The sequence below is a fragment of the Syzygium oleosum genome, unplaced genomic scaffold (assembly GCF_021117445.2).
Source record: "Syzygium oleosum isolate NSW1041296 unplaced genomic scaffold, Sole_v2.1 Sole_v2.22, whole genome shotgun sequence".
NCBI lineage: Eukaryota > Viridiplantae > Streptophyta > Magnoliopsida > Myrtales > Myrtaceae > Syzygium > Syzygium oleosum.
Window position 1 is genome coordinate 5782525 of NW_026607506.1, and position 15589 is coordinate 5798113.

The 15589-nt window shown below is 44.1% G+C and overlaps 1 protein-coding gene and 2 long non-coding RNA genes across 3 annotated transcripts; 2 read left to right on the top strand and 1 right to left on the bottom strand.

Moving 5' to 3' along the window:
* Positions 1–13: 13 nt before the first annotated feature.
* On the top strand, positions 14–1265 carry LOC130140793 (uncharacterized). Its single transcript, XR_008818789.1, has 2 exons — positions 14–935; positions 1137–1265. It is a non-coding gene; the product is annotated as an uncharacterized LOC130140793 (long non-coding RNA).
* Positions 1266–3779: 2514 nt separating this feature from the next.
* LOC130140794 (uncharacterized) lies at positions 3780–5181 on the bottom strand. The gene is made up of 3 exons (XR_008818790.1): positions 4950–5181; positions 4570–4814; positions 3780–4299 (listed from the first exon to the last, which is right to left on the bottom strand). It is a non-coding gene; the product is annotated as an uncharacterized LOC130140794 (long non-coding RNA).
* Positions 5182–14153: 8972 nt separating this feature from the next.
* On the top strand, positions 14154–14780 carry LOC115666381 (uncharacterized). The gene has a single exon (XM_030588117.2). The coding sequence runs from the start codon at positions 14154–14156 to the stop codon at positions 14778–14780; it is 627 nt and encodes a 208-aa protein (XP_030443977.2).
* The last annotated feature ends 809 nt before the right edge of the window (positions 14781–15589 follow it).

Here is a 15589-nt window from a genome sequence, read left to right on the forward strand (position 1 = left end):
CAGCTGGGTGTGAACGTGAGAAGAAACGCGCGTTACTGAGAGCTCTGGTTGTGAGACGGCTAGGTCAGGAGAAAAAAGTGATTCTAGGGTGGTGCTATTGTGTCTCAATTTGCTTTCCATTTACAGCAGAAGAAAACTTGTTTTGGCAAATTTCGATCATATTGAATAAATGGTTTCCGCGTCATCTTTTTGGCTGCAAAAGGATACTCTATAGAAATCGCTTTAGGATGTTAGGTAAAACATTTCCGATTAATGCCTTTGTTTTAACTTCTATTGACCTCATCATCTTCCAGCCTCCCCTGTGACAATGGAGCAATCAAGCTTGCAAGTCCAAGCGGAAACACGCCACGCTGCTGAAGAAGCAGACGTCAGTATTAGCAGACCAAAAACTTTGAGCAGCTTAAGGAACAGCGCAGATGGTCATAGTGATGCCATGCCATGCAATAAGAGGAGAAACAAAATCCCACGCTCTGCCCCAGACAGGTTTGCGTCAGAATATGGAGAAAGAGGAAGAACTATCCAAGCCCGAATTAAAACCTCTTCGTTCTTTGCTAAGTGATAAAGATGAACACGGTAGTCTACATTCAGAGTTGTAGCTTTTATATCTTTCCATGAAATCTCGAATTCAGCATCTCTTTTTTCCAGTTGCAGAGAGTAATGAGGTCATGGCAGACGGGAAGAAGGAGTACTGAACAGTCTCCTGATGAGTACTGAACAGTCTCTTGGGCAGAATGATGCTGATAAAGGAGTAAAGAAACAAGATGGTCGGCGCGGTTCGAACAGCAAAGGAGTAACAAAAGTTGCATCGCAGGGATTGCCAACGGGTCAACGAGATGGCATTGGTAGAAGCAGCGCGAAAGGAAAGGTCAAAGAGTTCATGAATATCTTCAATCAAGAAGCTGCTTTGAAACCTAAAGTTGACGTCTGACCTCAAGGTGGGAGCTTTTGTGTTGTTGCTGCTGTTTGTCTTCGTCCAGCTTTCATGTTGGTGCTGTTTCGGTTCTAGGTTCATTGCCTCATGAAAACTTGTTTGGCTATAGTTCGTAAATCCATGTCCATCACAAGTTTGCAAACTCTTGTCGACTTTCAACGAGGATGAACTGGAATAACACGAGAGGTGTACTGTCGTGTTGCAGGAAGCATGGACTCACTTCTATTCACTTGGATCTATATGAGCCATCAAAACTTGCTTACTTCATACTCAGCAATTGCTTGCAAAGGACATGGATTGGATCTATATGAGCCATCAAATTTTGCTTTTCTTCTTTCCCAGCAATTGCTTGCACGGGATATGGAATTGCTTTCCACAGTAAATAGCACACCAGTTGAGGAGCACACAATTAGACTAGTTTGCGAGGTAAGGTGGAGTGATTTTCAAAGCGGTGTCGGTCAATAACACACTCCATTTGTCTTACCTCTCCTACTGCTTCGTATAGAGCACCGAGGAGAGTATTTTTACTGTCTAATGGAACCTGGAATCTGAAGCCACCCCTCTCTCTTGACCATGTTTTGCCCACTTGTCCTTCAATTGTGCGTCAGAAGAATCATCGCGGACAGAACCCATCTTCAGATCATAATCATTACGAGTTTCATACATAGATGGAACAGGACCAAAGTAAAAAAATCCAGAGATCACGTATTTGTCGGCATACCCCATTACCCTAGATTCGCAGAATAGTACTTCCAGAGGAAAAATCAACATTGCATCAACGTAAGAAGCCTTGTAAGATCTAGTGTCCTGAACTCGCCACCTAAGGGATCACTCAAATTTCCCTGCTCTTATATGTTTTGTGTGGATTAGAGATGTTGAGACACGGGCACAGAGAAGAAAAAGCAGAACAAACCCATGTTCACCTTGACAAAGAAGTGAGGGCAAATTCAACTCGCACCGGCTAGAACACCGAGAAATGGATAAGAGCTTAAGAACAGTAGAAGAGCTTCGTAACCGTAGCTTTGCAAAGGACTCGCATATAGATTTTTCAGTGTCAAAATTAAAAGAGAACGAATGTACATTGCTGTGCAAATTGATCAGCCTCGACTAATCAGACTTGCAGCGGCACAAGAGAGCTTCAACCTTGTCTATGTGTAGTTGTGTAACTATGCAAATTATTAGCTCAGAGAAGGGATTGCGTCAAGCAGCAAGAGGTATCTGACCAATGAACTTTAATATCTACCGTGTCCATAGAATAACCTAATTGACAATGGCGTAACTTAATCGCTTTTCTGCATGCAGTTACCATCAAGTGCAGCGTGGTATATTTGCTTCTCAGCCAATCCACTATCTGATAGCGTCAAATTTCCCCGCAGGTGAAGAGGGAGAGCAATTTGAACCAAATAGATTTACATCACAATTGAGGTTATATAAGTGCCACGGGAGAGCAGGATGTCAAGTGCGAGCACAAGGGCAGCACCAAAACAGATAATGACTGAAATACTGCTATGACAAAACAAGTAATACATCTTTGAGGATTCAGGCTTTCTTCCTCCAAAAAGAAACCTCACCCCCCCCTCCCATAAAAGCACCCTTTCTCCGCCTGCTCAATAAGAAAAGCCAAAAGCAAGGTCTGACAAAAAAAAATAATAATAATAATAGGAAAAGCCAAGGATAGGGTAAAATGTGAGTCAAGCAGCTCGTGAGTACCTCGGGCTCGGCTCAATTATTACTCGAAATCGACTTGCCTAATTTCGAGTCTAGTTGAGTTCGAGCTCACCAATACTCCACTCGACAAGCTAGGGAGCCATATTGAGTCTAATTGAGCTTCTATTATTATTTATAAAAATATTCTACAAAAACAAAAAAAAAGACATAAATTTAAATTTCACCGTCATGAATTACTTCTACTGGTTATTGGCAGGACTAAGCGTCGTGAATTTTGGGTTCTTTTTGCTGTGTGCGTCTTGGTATGGATACCAGACAGTGGACATGAATGGAGGAGCAAACGGTTTGACTTTGACTGCTGGTGATTCTAAAGCAAATGGTTTGACTGGGGTTGATTTTAATTCTAATGCAACCATGAAAGGGTAGGCTCTAGAAATTTAGCTTCATTAAGTTGATTAAAATCCCATTGCAGTGTTCATGTCATATAATCCATGGCTTCATCACCACCACTGTACTACTCTCGAACTGTTTCACTCCGTGGATACCTCTCGAATCTCTGCATTCATTTGTTTGTTTTTTCTTTTTTGAGGGGGGGTGGTGGGGGGGTGGTGGTTGGTGTTGGGGGTTGGGGTGGTTAAAGAATGGACTGTATCCATGAATCTCTGGCTTCAGGGAAAGGGCAGAGGTAAGCTGAAGAACTTTTTTCATGGCGCTGCCGTAGAGCCTTTTCCTAATAACTAAAGAAAAGTATTAATTAAGCTTATTTGATGAAGAAAAATGTGACCTCGCATACATGAATTACGTTTGCCAAGTTGAACCGAGACATGCGTACGGTGAAGAAGCTAATACATACCTAAGAAATGACAAAAGTAAAATAATGCGCAATCCAGCAGAAAAGCTACGAGATGCTGAAGAAAATAATCTACTGCACAAATAATATGTTGATAGGGATCCCCTTCTAGCTGTTCATGAATTTCTACAGCATTCTGAAGAAATTAACCAAGGAACGCATGCCTTCAACTAGAACGGAACAAACATTTGGTTTGCATTCCGATTAAATTTCGTCACTCCCTTCACTAAATCAACACAGACAGAAAGGATTATGCAGTTCACAGAATACACTGGAAAATTTCTCGGTTACTACACTTCAAACACAGATGAAAATAGTGCCACATACGGCTCAAATCTTAGGCTCTCGCCACTCTTCTATTATAAATGTAACAAAATGTCATTACAGGAAGGAAAAAATTTCCACACTGGCTAAGTAAACCCATGAACAAACTATTGGATCAGTCTCTGTCTTTCTTCTTCTTTTTCCCTTTTCTTGGGTTTTTGGTTTTTCTGTTTTTTTTTTGGATCTTTTCTCGGTTCTTTTTACCTCTCACTATTCACAAGATGGATGAGACAATCCATCAAGAACAGGCAAAAGCAAGCTGCCTGCGCAAGGTTAAAGGAAGACTCGAACATATTCACATATGCTCAACAATGAGACAGAAAGAGTGGAGAATAATTGTAAAAATCACCACGTAAATTAGATAAGGAGTCAACAGCCGATTGCCCTATCAGCGAGCATGAGGCTATGTCAGGATCCAACATCTTCTTTTGCAGATTAAGGCTCAGATCTAGTGTCCGAGACCCTGGAAGGAGGCCGATACCGGAACACTGATCTGCCAACAATGTTCTTGATAGGAGGCGGACCCCTGCAAGTATCAAAACTTCACGCGTCAGAATTCACAGTAATCAAATCAAGCGAATGACCATCGAATACACAAATATACAACAAAAAATGACAATTACTCTGCTCAACTACGAAAACTAAACAGAACCAAGCTCCTAACGTTCTGAAAACAACTAAATAATAGAAGGTGCATACAAAAGTTGCAAAATTCTCTATTCCCCCAGATGCAATTTACTCGATTTATCGCTTTACACAAGGAGGAGTAGGAATTAGCGGAAGACACAAAACTCACCAGTTATGGGAGTCAAAGCTGTTGTTCCTCTTGACTCCCATTACAAATACATATCCTTCAGGAATAAGCTGCAATTGAAACGGGCAGAAAGCTTGATCAAAATGTCGGCTGTGTGATGCTATTAGCAAATTAAGTTGGCACGACTTCAAATTAGCATCGCCAATGGTTCCATCTCATAAGAAAGTGGCTCTAATATGGAAATCATCTTGAGCAGCACTGTTCACCAATAGTTTACCATCGCGAACCTACAATAAAAACCACCAGGCATTCAGAATTAGTACAAAGAGAAACGTAGTTGTTACGTGCATGAGAGTGGACAGGAGGGTACATGTAAAAAACAAGTCGGAATAAAAGGTGCAGGATTGAAGATAAAGACTTACTTCAACGTAGTCCCCAGCCTTTGCCACAAAATTACGGATCTTGGTTCGCGTTTTATGGCATTTCCACTATCAGAAAAATCCAATCCCGCAAAGGATTGTTCGTGGAACTACTATCGAGATTCTTCGGACCATATTTCCTAGTATCATCCTGATGTTCATTGCTATACCATCATTTGCTCTTGTCAACAAGGCTTCGCACAACTAAATACTAACACACTGTTCAATACATCGGCTGAACGGCAGCCAACTTGCTGCACGCCACAAACAAAGCAAGAAACTAATAAGCAATGTGCAAATTTTGCGGAGCAATCACAACTTGGTTAACTGCAATTTTTCAAATACCATTAAAAGAAATCTGCAATATTGGCGGTGCCTGGAATAATAATAGTATATCCGAAACCTCTGGCTTTCTGAAAGGGTATGAAACCTGGTGCCAACAGACAGCAAACGCCAACACAACAAATCGGGTCATTATCATTAAACACATCAGGTCTTGACACGAAGCAGATCCCCAAATGCAAACCGTTTGCAAGTGGACGCAAATTGCAAACTTCGCCGTAACTGGAGGAGGTGCGGGTGAATCGGGCCTGGGAGTCGCCGTAACTGCTAGTTTTAGTAAAATCTACGGTTCTGGGTTAGGGGTGCCAACGGGTCGGGTCGGGTCGGGTCAGGTTTTCATGATGCCCGGCCCGACCCGACCCGACCCGATATAATGATCATATGCGTTTGGCCCGACCCAAGACAAGACCCAAACATGATACAGCTGTACGATCAGATCGGGTTGAGTTGAGCCGGGCCGGGTCGGGTTTTGTGTTTCATATTTTAATTTTAAATTAATGTTAGGTTACAGCAGCTTCCGCCTCGGCCTCGGCCGTAGCCACCTCCGTACCTTCCTCTCCCGCCACCACTGTAGCCGACCCGCCGTAACCACCCCCGCTGTAGCTAAGGATCCTTTGGGTTGAAGAAGACATAAACCAGGACGAAGAAGACACTAGACCAAGCAGCTGAAACGCCTCCATTAAATGCAGAATTTTGAAAATTATTGACAATGATTTCAAAGATTGCAAAAAATCGCTCCACTTACCTACCTTCAGATTTGAAAGACTGAACCATTTTCAAACATAAGCAACTGCAGATGAATAGAACATATAACCTTCGATTTTCAGCTTCTAGAACGCTTCATTCACCGACGTTGGACGACCGAAAATAACCAAAGGAAAGAATCCTCGACGGTCCTGAAATTGATGAGGATAATGAGTCGCACTTGATCTAGAACTCGACGGCCTCGCCCTCGACGAGGCTGCGAAAGCCCTCGGACTGGAGGACGAAGAGATTCTTGGAGCCGTCGTCGGGGGTTATGAAGCCGAAGCCCTTCTGGTCGCTAAACCACTTGACCTTCCCTATGATTCTTTTGGCCATGGCCCCTTTCGGAATCGACTTCGCAGCCTCAGGAACAGTAGATTGCAAGAAATCCTACCTACCCAGAAGAGACGAGAGAGTGTGTGAGAGAGATGTGGAACAGAGATGTTTCATTGTTTGGGTTGGGCTGGGTATCCGAGCCCAATAAACCCAAAACAATTGGGTATTATTTTGATTGTTACCCAAACAAGTCGAGGCTCAACCCGACCTAATATGAAAATTTTCAGGTCGGGTCGGGTTGAGTCGGGTCGGATCGTGTTTGACCGGGTTATTTTGACAGCCCTATTCTGGGTATCGCACAAAATCGGGATTTTGCTACAAATCCGATGATGGGTGATTCCGCTTTCTCTCGGGAGATTGAAAGAAAGGAGAGAGAGAGAGAGAGAGAGAGAGAGAGAGAGAGAGAGAGAGAGAGAGAGAGAAGAATGGATCGAATGCTGTGAAGATGGCGGCAAAAAAACAGGAAAGTGCGGGAAGATGACGATGGAATCATCCAGCATCCACCTCACCTCAAACGTTAGTCTTTCCTAGTTGTCACCAAAAAGATCTTGTCGGACGGGAGATCGATGCCGGTGCCATCTAATGTTAACGTGATATCATTCGGTCATGCCGCCTCATGGGGCGAGGATTTAACCATGGCCGATTTTCTGAAATAATTATATTTCCGTACCCTTCTTTTATATAGGCTGGGCTGATGAAAAAAAATCCCAATCACCACTTTCAGTGACGTTCCACATTTTCGATAAAATCTTTTCTAACAATTGGCTTAATTCAAAGGCAACATGCCGACCAACCGATAGCAACGAGTGAATCTCGGCTCATGCTCCTCCACCGGAAGAGATTTTCAACCGGCAAATCTCATTTCTTTTTTTGTGGAGCTTTTACTGCTCGAACGTTCATTTTTTGTAAAAATATATAATTGTGTATGACCATGTCAATATGTCTCGAAAGATTTCCAATAGTCAAATTACGAAAGATGTAAAGAAAAAGGTAAGAGACAAAATACAGAAACGAAACACGGACGCGCCAAGACGTTTTTAAATGTTCTCTTTTGGACTTTTTCCCGAGCGCTCGAAAGAGTTCAAATCGATCTTAGACATCATTAAAGTAGAGCAAGATAATGGATGATTGACAAAGGCCTTGTTGGTCCAACCCCTTAGGATTTCGTTTGTCTCCCGAAAATTGAATAATTTAGAAAATATTCCCATAAAAACGATGGCTTGCACTCCTTGAAATAACTAGTTAATGAAAAATATTTTCATTATCAAACTTTGCCGTGAACCGGGAAAAATATTTCTCATCCATTTATTTTTGTCAGCGATCGTTCTTAAGTAAGATGTTTTGAGGAAAATGTTTTGTGAATCACTCATTTTTTGCGAAACAAGCAGAGCCTAAAAGCACCCACGTGCGGGCAACAGGCCGTGTCGGCCTGAACACGACGTGGCCTGGCAAGCCTAAGCTCACGCCGTGTCGCGCGCAAAAAAGAAAAGAAAATAAAAAGAAGGGGTCGAGCCTAGCATGGTCCCTTGCTTCCAAGCCCAAACCTCGTGAACTTAACCAAGGTGCTACCATGGGAGAGATGGTTATCTCCGAGGAAACCCCTGAAGCGATTGCAACGCCAGCTTCGCGGTGAAGAACATCCTGTGCTTGGAATTTCATTGGAAGTCCTAAAACTTGTCGCGACAGTACAATTGAGTTCTCCCGTGCATATATCCCCAAAAAAAATAGCACTGAATAAGAAATGACATATCTGGGACGCAAAAAAACTATTGTCCTAACAACAAAACTGCCGCTGATAACATCAAACTGCTTATCCTTGCACGTAATATGATCATCTTGAATTATTCTCATATGAAAATCATTCAGCTTTATTAAGCCGTGCGGATTGTTGCTGCATAGTCACTGATGCCATAATTAGCACGATGGCCACTAGTTTATCAGTAAGAGAAGAGTCAATCAATTGCATTGGGGGGGGGTGGAATATAGAATGCGATTCACACCCAAAAGCCAAGTGGGTGGGAAAGCTTTTGATGTCTGTTAAATACTGCAGTTCAGTTCACACCCAAAAGCAAGTGGTTTCTATTGAAGACAGAGGAGATTGTGCAAAAGCGTGTCAACATAATTGCCTATTCGGCATGCAAAGATCACTGCCATGTTCATAGGCATTTCCATTTAGTTCTTGTTCTGGTGTTCGCAGGCTGTTTAATGAGCTTTACAAAGTCATGCACATATCTCTAAACTGTGCTTGCTTGTGCGCGTTAATCTCATCTATTTTCGTAATGAACGCGGTGTGTGAATGTTGATACCCGAGAGGAACTGTGAAGATAGAATTACTTGCACATAGCAAAACATTCCACAAATTACTGCAGTTCACACCCAAAAAGCAATTGGTTTCTATTAAAAATCACTGCCATGTTCATCAATATTTCCTTTTATTCTCGTTTTGGTATTTGCGGGCTGTTTAATGAGCTTTGCAAAGTCACGCACCGCCATGTTCATCAGTATTAAAAATCACTGCCATGTTCATAAGCATTTCCATTTAGTTCTTGTTCTGGTGTTCGTAGGCTGTTTAATGAGCTTTACAAAGTCATGCACATATCTCTAAACTGGGCTTGCTTGGCGTGTTAATCTTATCTATTTTCGTAATGAACGCCGTGTGTGATTGTTGATGCCAGGGAGGAACTGTGAAGATAGAATTACTTGCACATAGCAAAACATTCCACAAACTTACTGCAGTTCACACCCAAAAAGCAATTGGTTTCTATTAAAAATCACCGCCATGTTCATCAGTATTTCCATTTAGTTCTCGTTTTGGTGTTCGCGGGATGTTTAATGAGCTTTGCAAAGTCATGCACATATCTCTAAATTGGGCTTGCTTGTGCATGTTAATCTCATCTATTTTAGTAATGAACGCGGTGTGTAATTGTTGATGCCTGTGAGGAACTGTGAAGATATAATTACTTGCACATAGCCAAAACTTTCCAAAAAATTACTGCAGTTCACACCCAAAAAGCGATTGGTTTCTATTAAAAGTCACGGCCATGTTCATCAGCATTCCATTTAGTTATGGTTCTTGTGTTCGCAGGCTGTTTAATGAGCTTTCATATCTCTAAACTGGGCTTACTTGTGCGCGTTAATCTCATCTATTTCAGTAATGAAGGCGGTGTGCGATTGTTGATGCCCATGATAACTGTGAAGATAGAATTACTTGCACATAGCGAAATCATCCAAAAAATATTGTAGTTCACACCCAAAAGGCAATTTGTTTCTATTAAAAATCACTGCCATGTTCCTCGGCATTTCCATTTAATTCTCATTCTGGTGTTCGCAGGCTGTTTAATGAGTTTGTAGAGTCATACACATATCTCTAAACTGGGCTTGCTTGTGCGTGTTAATCTAGTCTTGCGTCAATGCTCATGAGGAATTGTGAAGATAAAATTACTTGCACATAGCGAAATCCTCCCAAAAATACTACAGTTCACACCCAAAAAGCAAGTGGTTTCTAGTGAAGATCACTGCCATTTTTATTAGCATTTCCTTTTAGTTTTCGTTTTGGTGTTTGCAAGCTGTTTTAATGAGCTTTGCAAAGTCATACACATACCTCTAAACTGGGCTTGCTTGTGCGCGTTAATCTCATCTATTTTAGTAATAAACAAGGTGTGTGATTGTTGACGATAGTAAGGAACTTGTAACTTCTTCGGTCATCATCTCCCGTCATCATTTTCATGTCGTTCCTCTATATAAACAACACTCGACTCCTCCAAATTCCCCACATCCTTCATACCATCACATTGCATTGTAACAGCCCGAATTTCGATGTAATTCCAGGATCAATAAAATTATCAATATTTCGCAATTCATTTTAGTAAGTCTCACCCAGAGCTGATCACTCTTGGGATACTAACCAATAGGATATGGCTAATTAGAAAGCGGTACGTGGACCAAGGATCCGATCGCGAAGCGGACACCGATCACAAGAAATAATGAGAGAATATTATGAACCAATGTTGATCGATCTTAGGAAAGGTAACGGATTTTGTTTGGCCAAGGCCAACAATGTACAATCGGATTCGCAGGTGATTCTGCATGACCGAGAGTGCACATGGCCAACCAGTCCTGAACTTAAACCGGACGATCGTGATCTCTGGGACTAGTGAAAATTTCTCATTCTCTCAATGATCAGGACCGTCATGACTCGGATAAACCTAGGTCGATACGCGTAACCTCTAGACAGCCGCCCGTTAGTGAGAGACCCTGAAATTGGAAATCGAGCGAGTTTTGATCACGAAATTGGGCCCGGATTTCGATGTTGATTTTCGATGGCTTAAGAGACTATTTTTGGGAATCTGACGTCATATTATGCTGGCCACGCATATTTTGAGTTAGTACAGTTGAAAATTGGAATTTCGGTCCGGGGGTGAAAAATTACGATTTTGCCCCTCGGGACGCCAGCATCGCTTTTTGAGGCCAAATAAGGTTATTTTTCGTGGCCGACGCCATTTTTGGGTGGCCACGCATACCAGGAGTCGTTATGGCAAAAACTTGGAATTTCGACAAAAATTGGGAAAATAATATTATTTTATTCCCGAAACTTCGCAGTCGATTTTCGAGGGCTTAGAAAGTGAATTTCGCGAATCCGACACCATATTATGTTGGCCACGCACATATGGAACGCGTATGTATGAAAATTGGAATTTCGCCCCGGGACCGGAAAAATGATGATTTTGCCCCTGGGCTATTTTCGGGTCCGAATTTTTGGAATATTGTTGGGATAATTACCAGAGGTTATCAGCTGCATTATTGGCACCAAAGACCTAATTGCCCCTCAATTATTTAAGCCTATCTCTTTAGAACCGTTAGATTAGGAGCGTTTTGGTCATTTTTCGCGGATCGGCAACACGTGGCACTTGTGGGTTGATATATTTGACCAACTTGGACTGCTTTCTCTCTCTCCTCACCCTCCCTCTCGGCCAGACCACCCCCACCAACAGATCATCCTCTCTTTCTCTCATTTTCTCTCTCGGTTTGCCTCGCCGGAGCTCGCTGCCGGCTGCCGGAGCGCCGCCGTGCCCCGCCGTCGACCATCACAGCCCCCAGCCTCGGCCTTGTCCCTGTCCGACCCATTTCTCTCACTCTTTCCCTCTCTTTTTCTCTCCCGGGTTAGCACCGCCGCCGCGTCGGAGCCTCGCCGGAGCTTCGCCGGAGCTCCGATCGCCGTTCCGTCGACACCCAGCCGTCTAGCCATGCTGTACGACGCCAACCGTACCTGTCCCCCCGTACGGTCGGGTACTGTAGCGCCGTACGGTCACCGTCCGTACGGCCGTCGCGTCGGCCGCCAGCACCTCGCGGGCCACTGTGCCCAGCTTGTCCCGCACAGTATCCGTACAGGGAGGTACTGTTCACCGCGTCCGTACGGTCACTGTTCACGCCGTCCGTACGCGTCGCCGGGAATTCCGCCGCCGATTTTACTGTTCACCAGTGATCGGCCGCCGTTCCCCGTCGTCGTGACCTTGGATTATGTGAGTAAAATTCCTAAATCCGGATTAGGACTGATAGTGTATTTTTCTGGACTGGTTTAGGAATACTAGTACATGCTGAGAGGGATTAGTGTACCGATTGGTGGAAATTATTATCGGGAAAAATGTAGTGGATCAATGAGAATTTATTGGGGAGAGTAATTGGATTGATAGGCCAATTTAAGAGCCCATTGGTGGAATTGCTAGGTATGTCCGGGTTGACTGATTGTATGTAATTCGTGCTTAATTGTGATTGATTGAGTACTGCTATGTCGCATGTAGTGTGGCTGATTTTTGTGGGGTGCGATTGGCCAATGATTGGTTTGAAATTAATTATTGAATTGTGAATCGCACGTTGGGCCACACGGTATTAATTGGGCCAATTAAGCACGCGTTGTGATATTGAGTGATTGAATTTCATTGGTGCTCATGGTGCATTGCATCGCATAACATGGACACGCATTATGTATGCCTAGAGTGAGGCATGTGGTGGAATTGTGCGAGAATGCGTGCCTGCCATGAGTGTGTGATCACCTAAAATACCCTGAAGCGTCATACGATGGGTTCAGATAACAATGAGTTGCGTGATCACCTAAAGACCTTCGGGTCGTGACCTTCGGATAGATACCGTCCTCATGCACTTTGAAGCAGGACGATGTCCGGTACGTCCGGAAGACGACCATCCTCATGCACTTTGAAGCAGGCTCTGGTTCGTAAGGAGATCAGTGTTGCGCCTCATGCACTTTGAAGCAGGCTAGAGACACTGGGCCAGATCGGTTGCTGCGCCTCATGTACTTTGAAGCAGGCTAGACGCACCGGGCCGTGAATGTTGTTGACTCGAGTCGTCGTAATAATTAATAAATTGGGCGATTGCCAGTGTGGGCCAGTGGGCCGGGAAATGCACGTGACCTGTCGACGACATTTGTATGCATGAATATGCATGGACTGGCATGTGAGTGTGTGAGACTCGGTGCATGAGCATGTGATTGGCGTACGTGTGATAATGTGTGCTACGTATGTGCCGTGACTATTATATGTTGATATGTCTAACCTGCAGGGTCAGAGAATGGTTTGATTATTGTTGTATTGTGATTCAAATATTTATTTCCGATCAGGAGATTGCATGCTAGCCTAGCCCCGGTTTAGGGGTTGAACTCACTGAGATTCGTCTCACGGTTGTGTAAACCGAAACTTTTCAGACCCCCAGCCGTAAAGATGCCTCCGAGGAGTTGCCAGATGATTCTACCGAGTCGTTCGACCCTGACTAGGAGCCCTAGAGCAGGCCGGTACCATGGGAAGCGAAGACCGTCTCTTTTTGAATAGCATTCATATCCTAGTTAGCCTAACCACCTGTGCCACCTACTCTTTTTGATATAGTGGCAGTTAAATACTGATGTTGAGGTTTTTGGAGTTGTACAAATGGATAGTGTAAAAAGGCTTTTACTATAACAGTACAAGTGTATATTCTTGTTTGATGGCTATTCTACCTTGGTCTCACGTGTGTTGTTTTGTACGGGTGTATATATATATATATATATATATATATATATATATATATATATATATATATATTTATATACGTTGTTTCCGCATGTGACTTATCTCTGATTGGGCGTTGGGTCGGCGACGCATCCTGGGAGCGTTGCATCACAAACGACAGGAGATGGGATGCTCGCGCTTCGTGGGGTACGGGGCGTGACATCCCCGTTCGAATTGGTATCAGAGCAAGGTCAACTCGGTCCAATCTGGTCGAAGCCTGGAGTGATAAGGACCGATGAGACTATGGGTAGCCAGTAGGGTGACCTTGTCTACTACATGCATCTCTTGACAGTTGTGTTTGATTGAGTGCTTACTGGTATGACCCGTAAAGTGCAGGTGCGGCAGGATCTGAGGTGAGTATGCGAATCCCTTGGGTGATGAGTTGGTTAGTTTTTATTAAGCCGCATGCTGATTGCTTAATTGTTGTTTGATACCTGCCTAGGACTTAGACTGTGATAGATTGGTTTAAGTCTTTAATTCCTTAATGGAATTATAGCAGGTAGTTGTATAGCCGGGTAGCAAGATGAATAGAAGAAAGGGTAAGGAGACCCAAGGTCAGCCTAGTTCAGAAGGCCAAGAAGGCCGAGACCGCCGACTAGAGGACATTATTCAAGCTCCAAGTAGGAGAAGGGGGAAAGAGCCCCAAGCCTAGGCTAGCGAGGGAGTTCGTGAGGCTAGAGATCCCAGGTTTGATGAAGTAATGAATACCTTACGGGAGATAGGGCGAGTTATGGGATTGCAGGCTCAGGAAAGGGCCGCAGCTTATGCTCAGACAGCTAAGGCCGCCCCGATAGCTGGTAATGAAAGAAATCAGGCCAATCCAGGGCAGGCCCAACCAGCAGGGGTTAGACTGATGCCCCATCTAGTGGAGCAATTTATGAAATTGAAGCCGCCTAAGTTTACGGGAAAAGGTGACCCCGAGGCTGCACCGAAGTGGGTAGAGGAACTGGAAAAGGCGTTTGAGGTGTTGGGGTGCACCGAGCAGGAGAAAGTGACCCTAGCCGTTTATCAGTTGCAGGACAATGCGAGTGATTGGTGGAAGGCCACCAAGGGAAGAGTATTTCCGGAAGGTGTCGCTCAGACTTGGGCCGTGTTTATTGAAAATTTTTATGGGAAATACTTCTCGGATAGTGCCAGGGAAAGAAAGATAGCAGAATTTGTGCGACTCCGCCAGGGTCAGATGACTGTCGATCAGTATGAGGCGGAATTCGCTAGATTGTCTAAGTTTGCGCCGAGGATGGTGGAACATCCCGAAGATAAGGCGCGAAAATTTCGAGAAGGATTGAGGCCTGACATTCGTACCCTGTTGATACCTTCCAACCTGAGAACCTATGAGGACATCTATGATAGAGCTTAGGCTCTTGAGCGGGACCAGGTGGATAGGACAGCCGCATCTGGATCGCGGTTTACCCAGATCAGAGACAATCGCCACTTGGGAAAGAAACCTGTAACTGGGAACAAGAGGTTTGCCCCACCCGCCAGGCGAAATATTGGAAAGCCAAGTAATCAGTCGAGAAGGTTTGGAGCATGTTTTAAGTGCGGGAGTATGGAGCATCAAATTCGCAGTTGCCCGCAGATGCAGCCCTCAGGACCGCCCAGATTACCGCCGCCACGAATTGGAAACCAGGCCAGACTTCCCCCACCGGCTAATCAAGGGCGACCACCAGCTCAAGGAAGGGTCTATGCTTTAGCGCGCAGAGAAGCTGAGAATGCCCCGGGCATGGTCACAGGTACGATTTCCTTATGTGATCATGCCGCTTATGCATTGTTTGATCCGGGGGCAACCCACTCTTTCATTTCCGAACGGTTTATTAAGTTGGTTGGTCTGAAACCGATATTGCTTGAGAATGTGCTTTGCGTGTCGACACCTATGAATGATAGAGTGTTAGTTTCTTTTGGATGCCCTAGCTGTAAGATAGTTATTGGGGGTAAGGAAGAAAGTATCGACTTGGCAGTATTGGCCATGTTCGATTTTGATGTAATCATTGGAATGGACAGGTTAGTCCGACAGAAAGCTGTATTGGATTGCAGCGATAGGACAATCCAATTTAATCCGGATGGATGTCCTAGTTTTGTATTTCAGGGAAACCGAGGAGGAACCTCGATCCCCTGGATTTCCTCGCTTGAGGTGAGCAAGTTATTGGATGATGGGTGTGAAAGATATCT

Coding starts and splice junctions, on each gene's coding strand:
- LOC115666381 (XM_030588117.2), top strand. CDS start 14,154: ATGGGATTGCAGGCTCAGGAAAGGGCCGCAGCTTATGCTCAGACAGCT.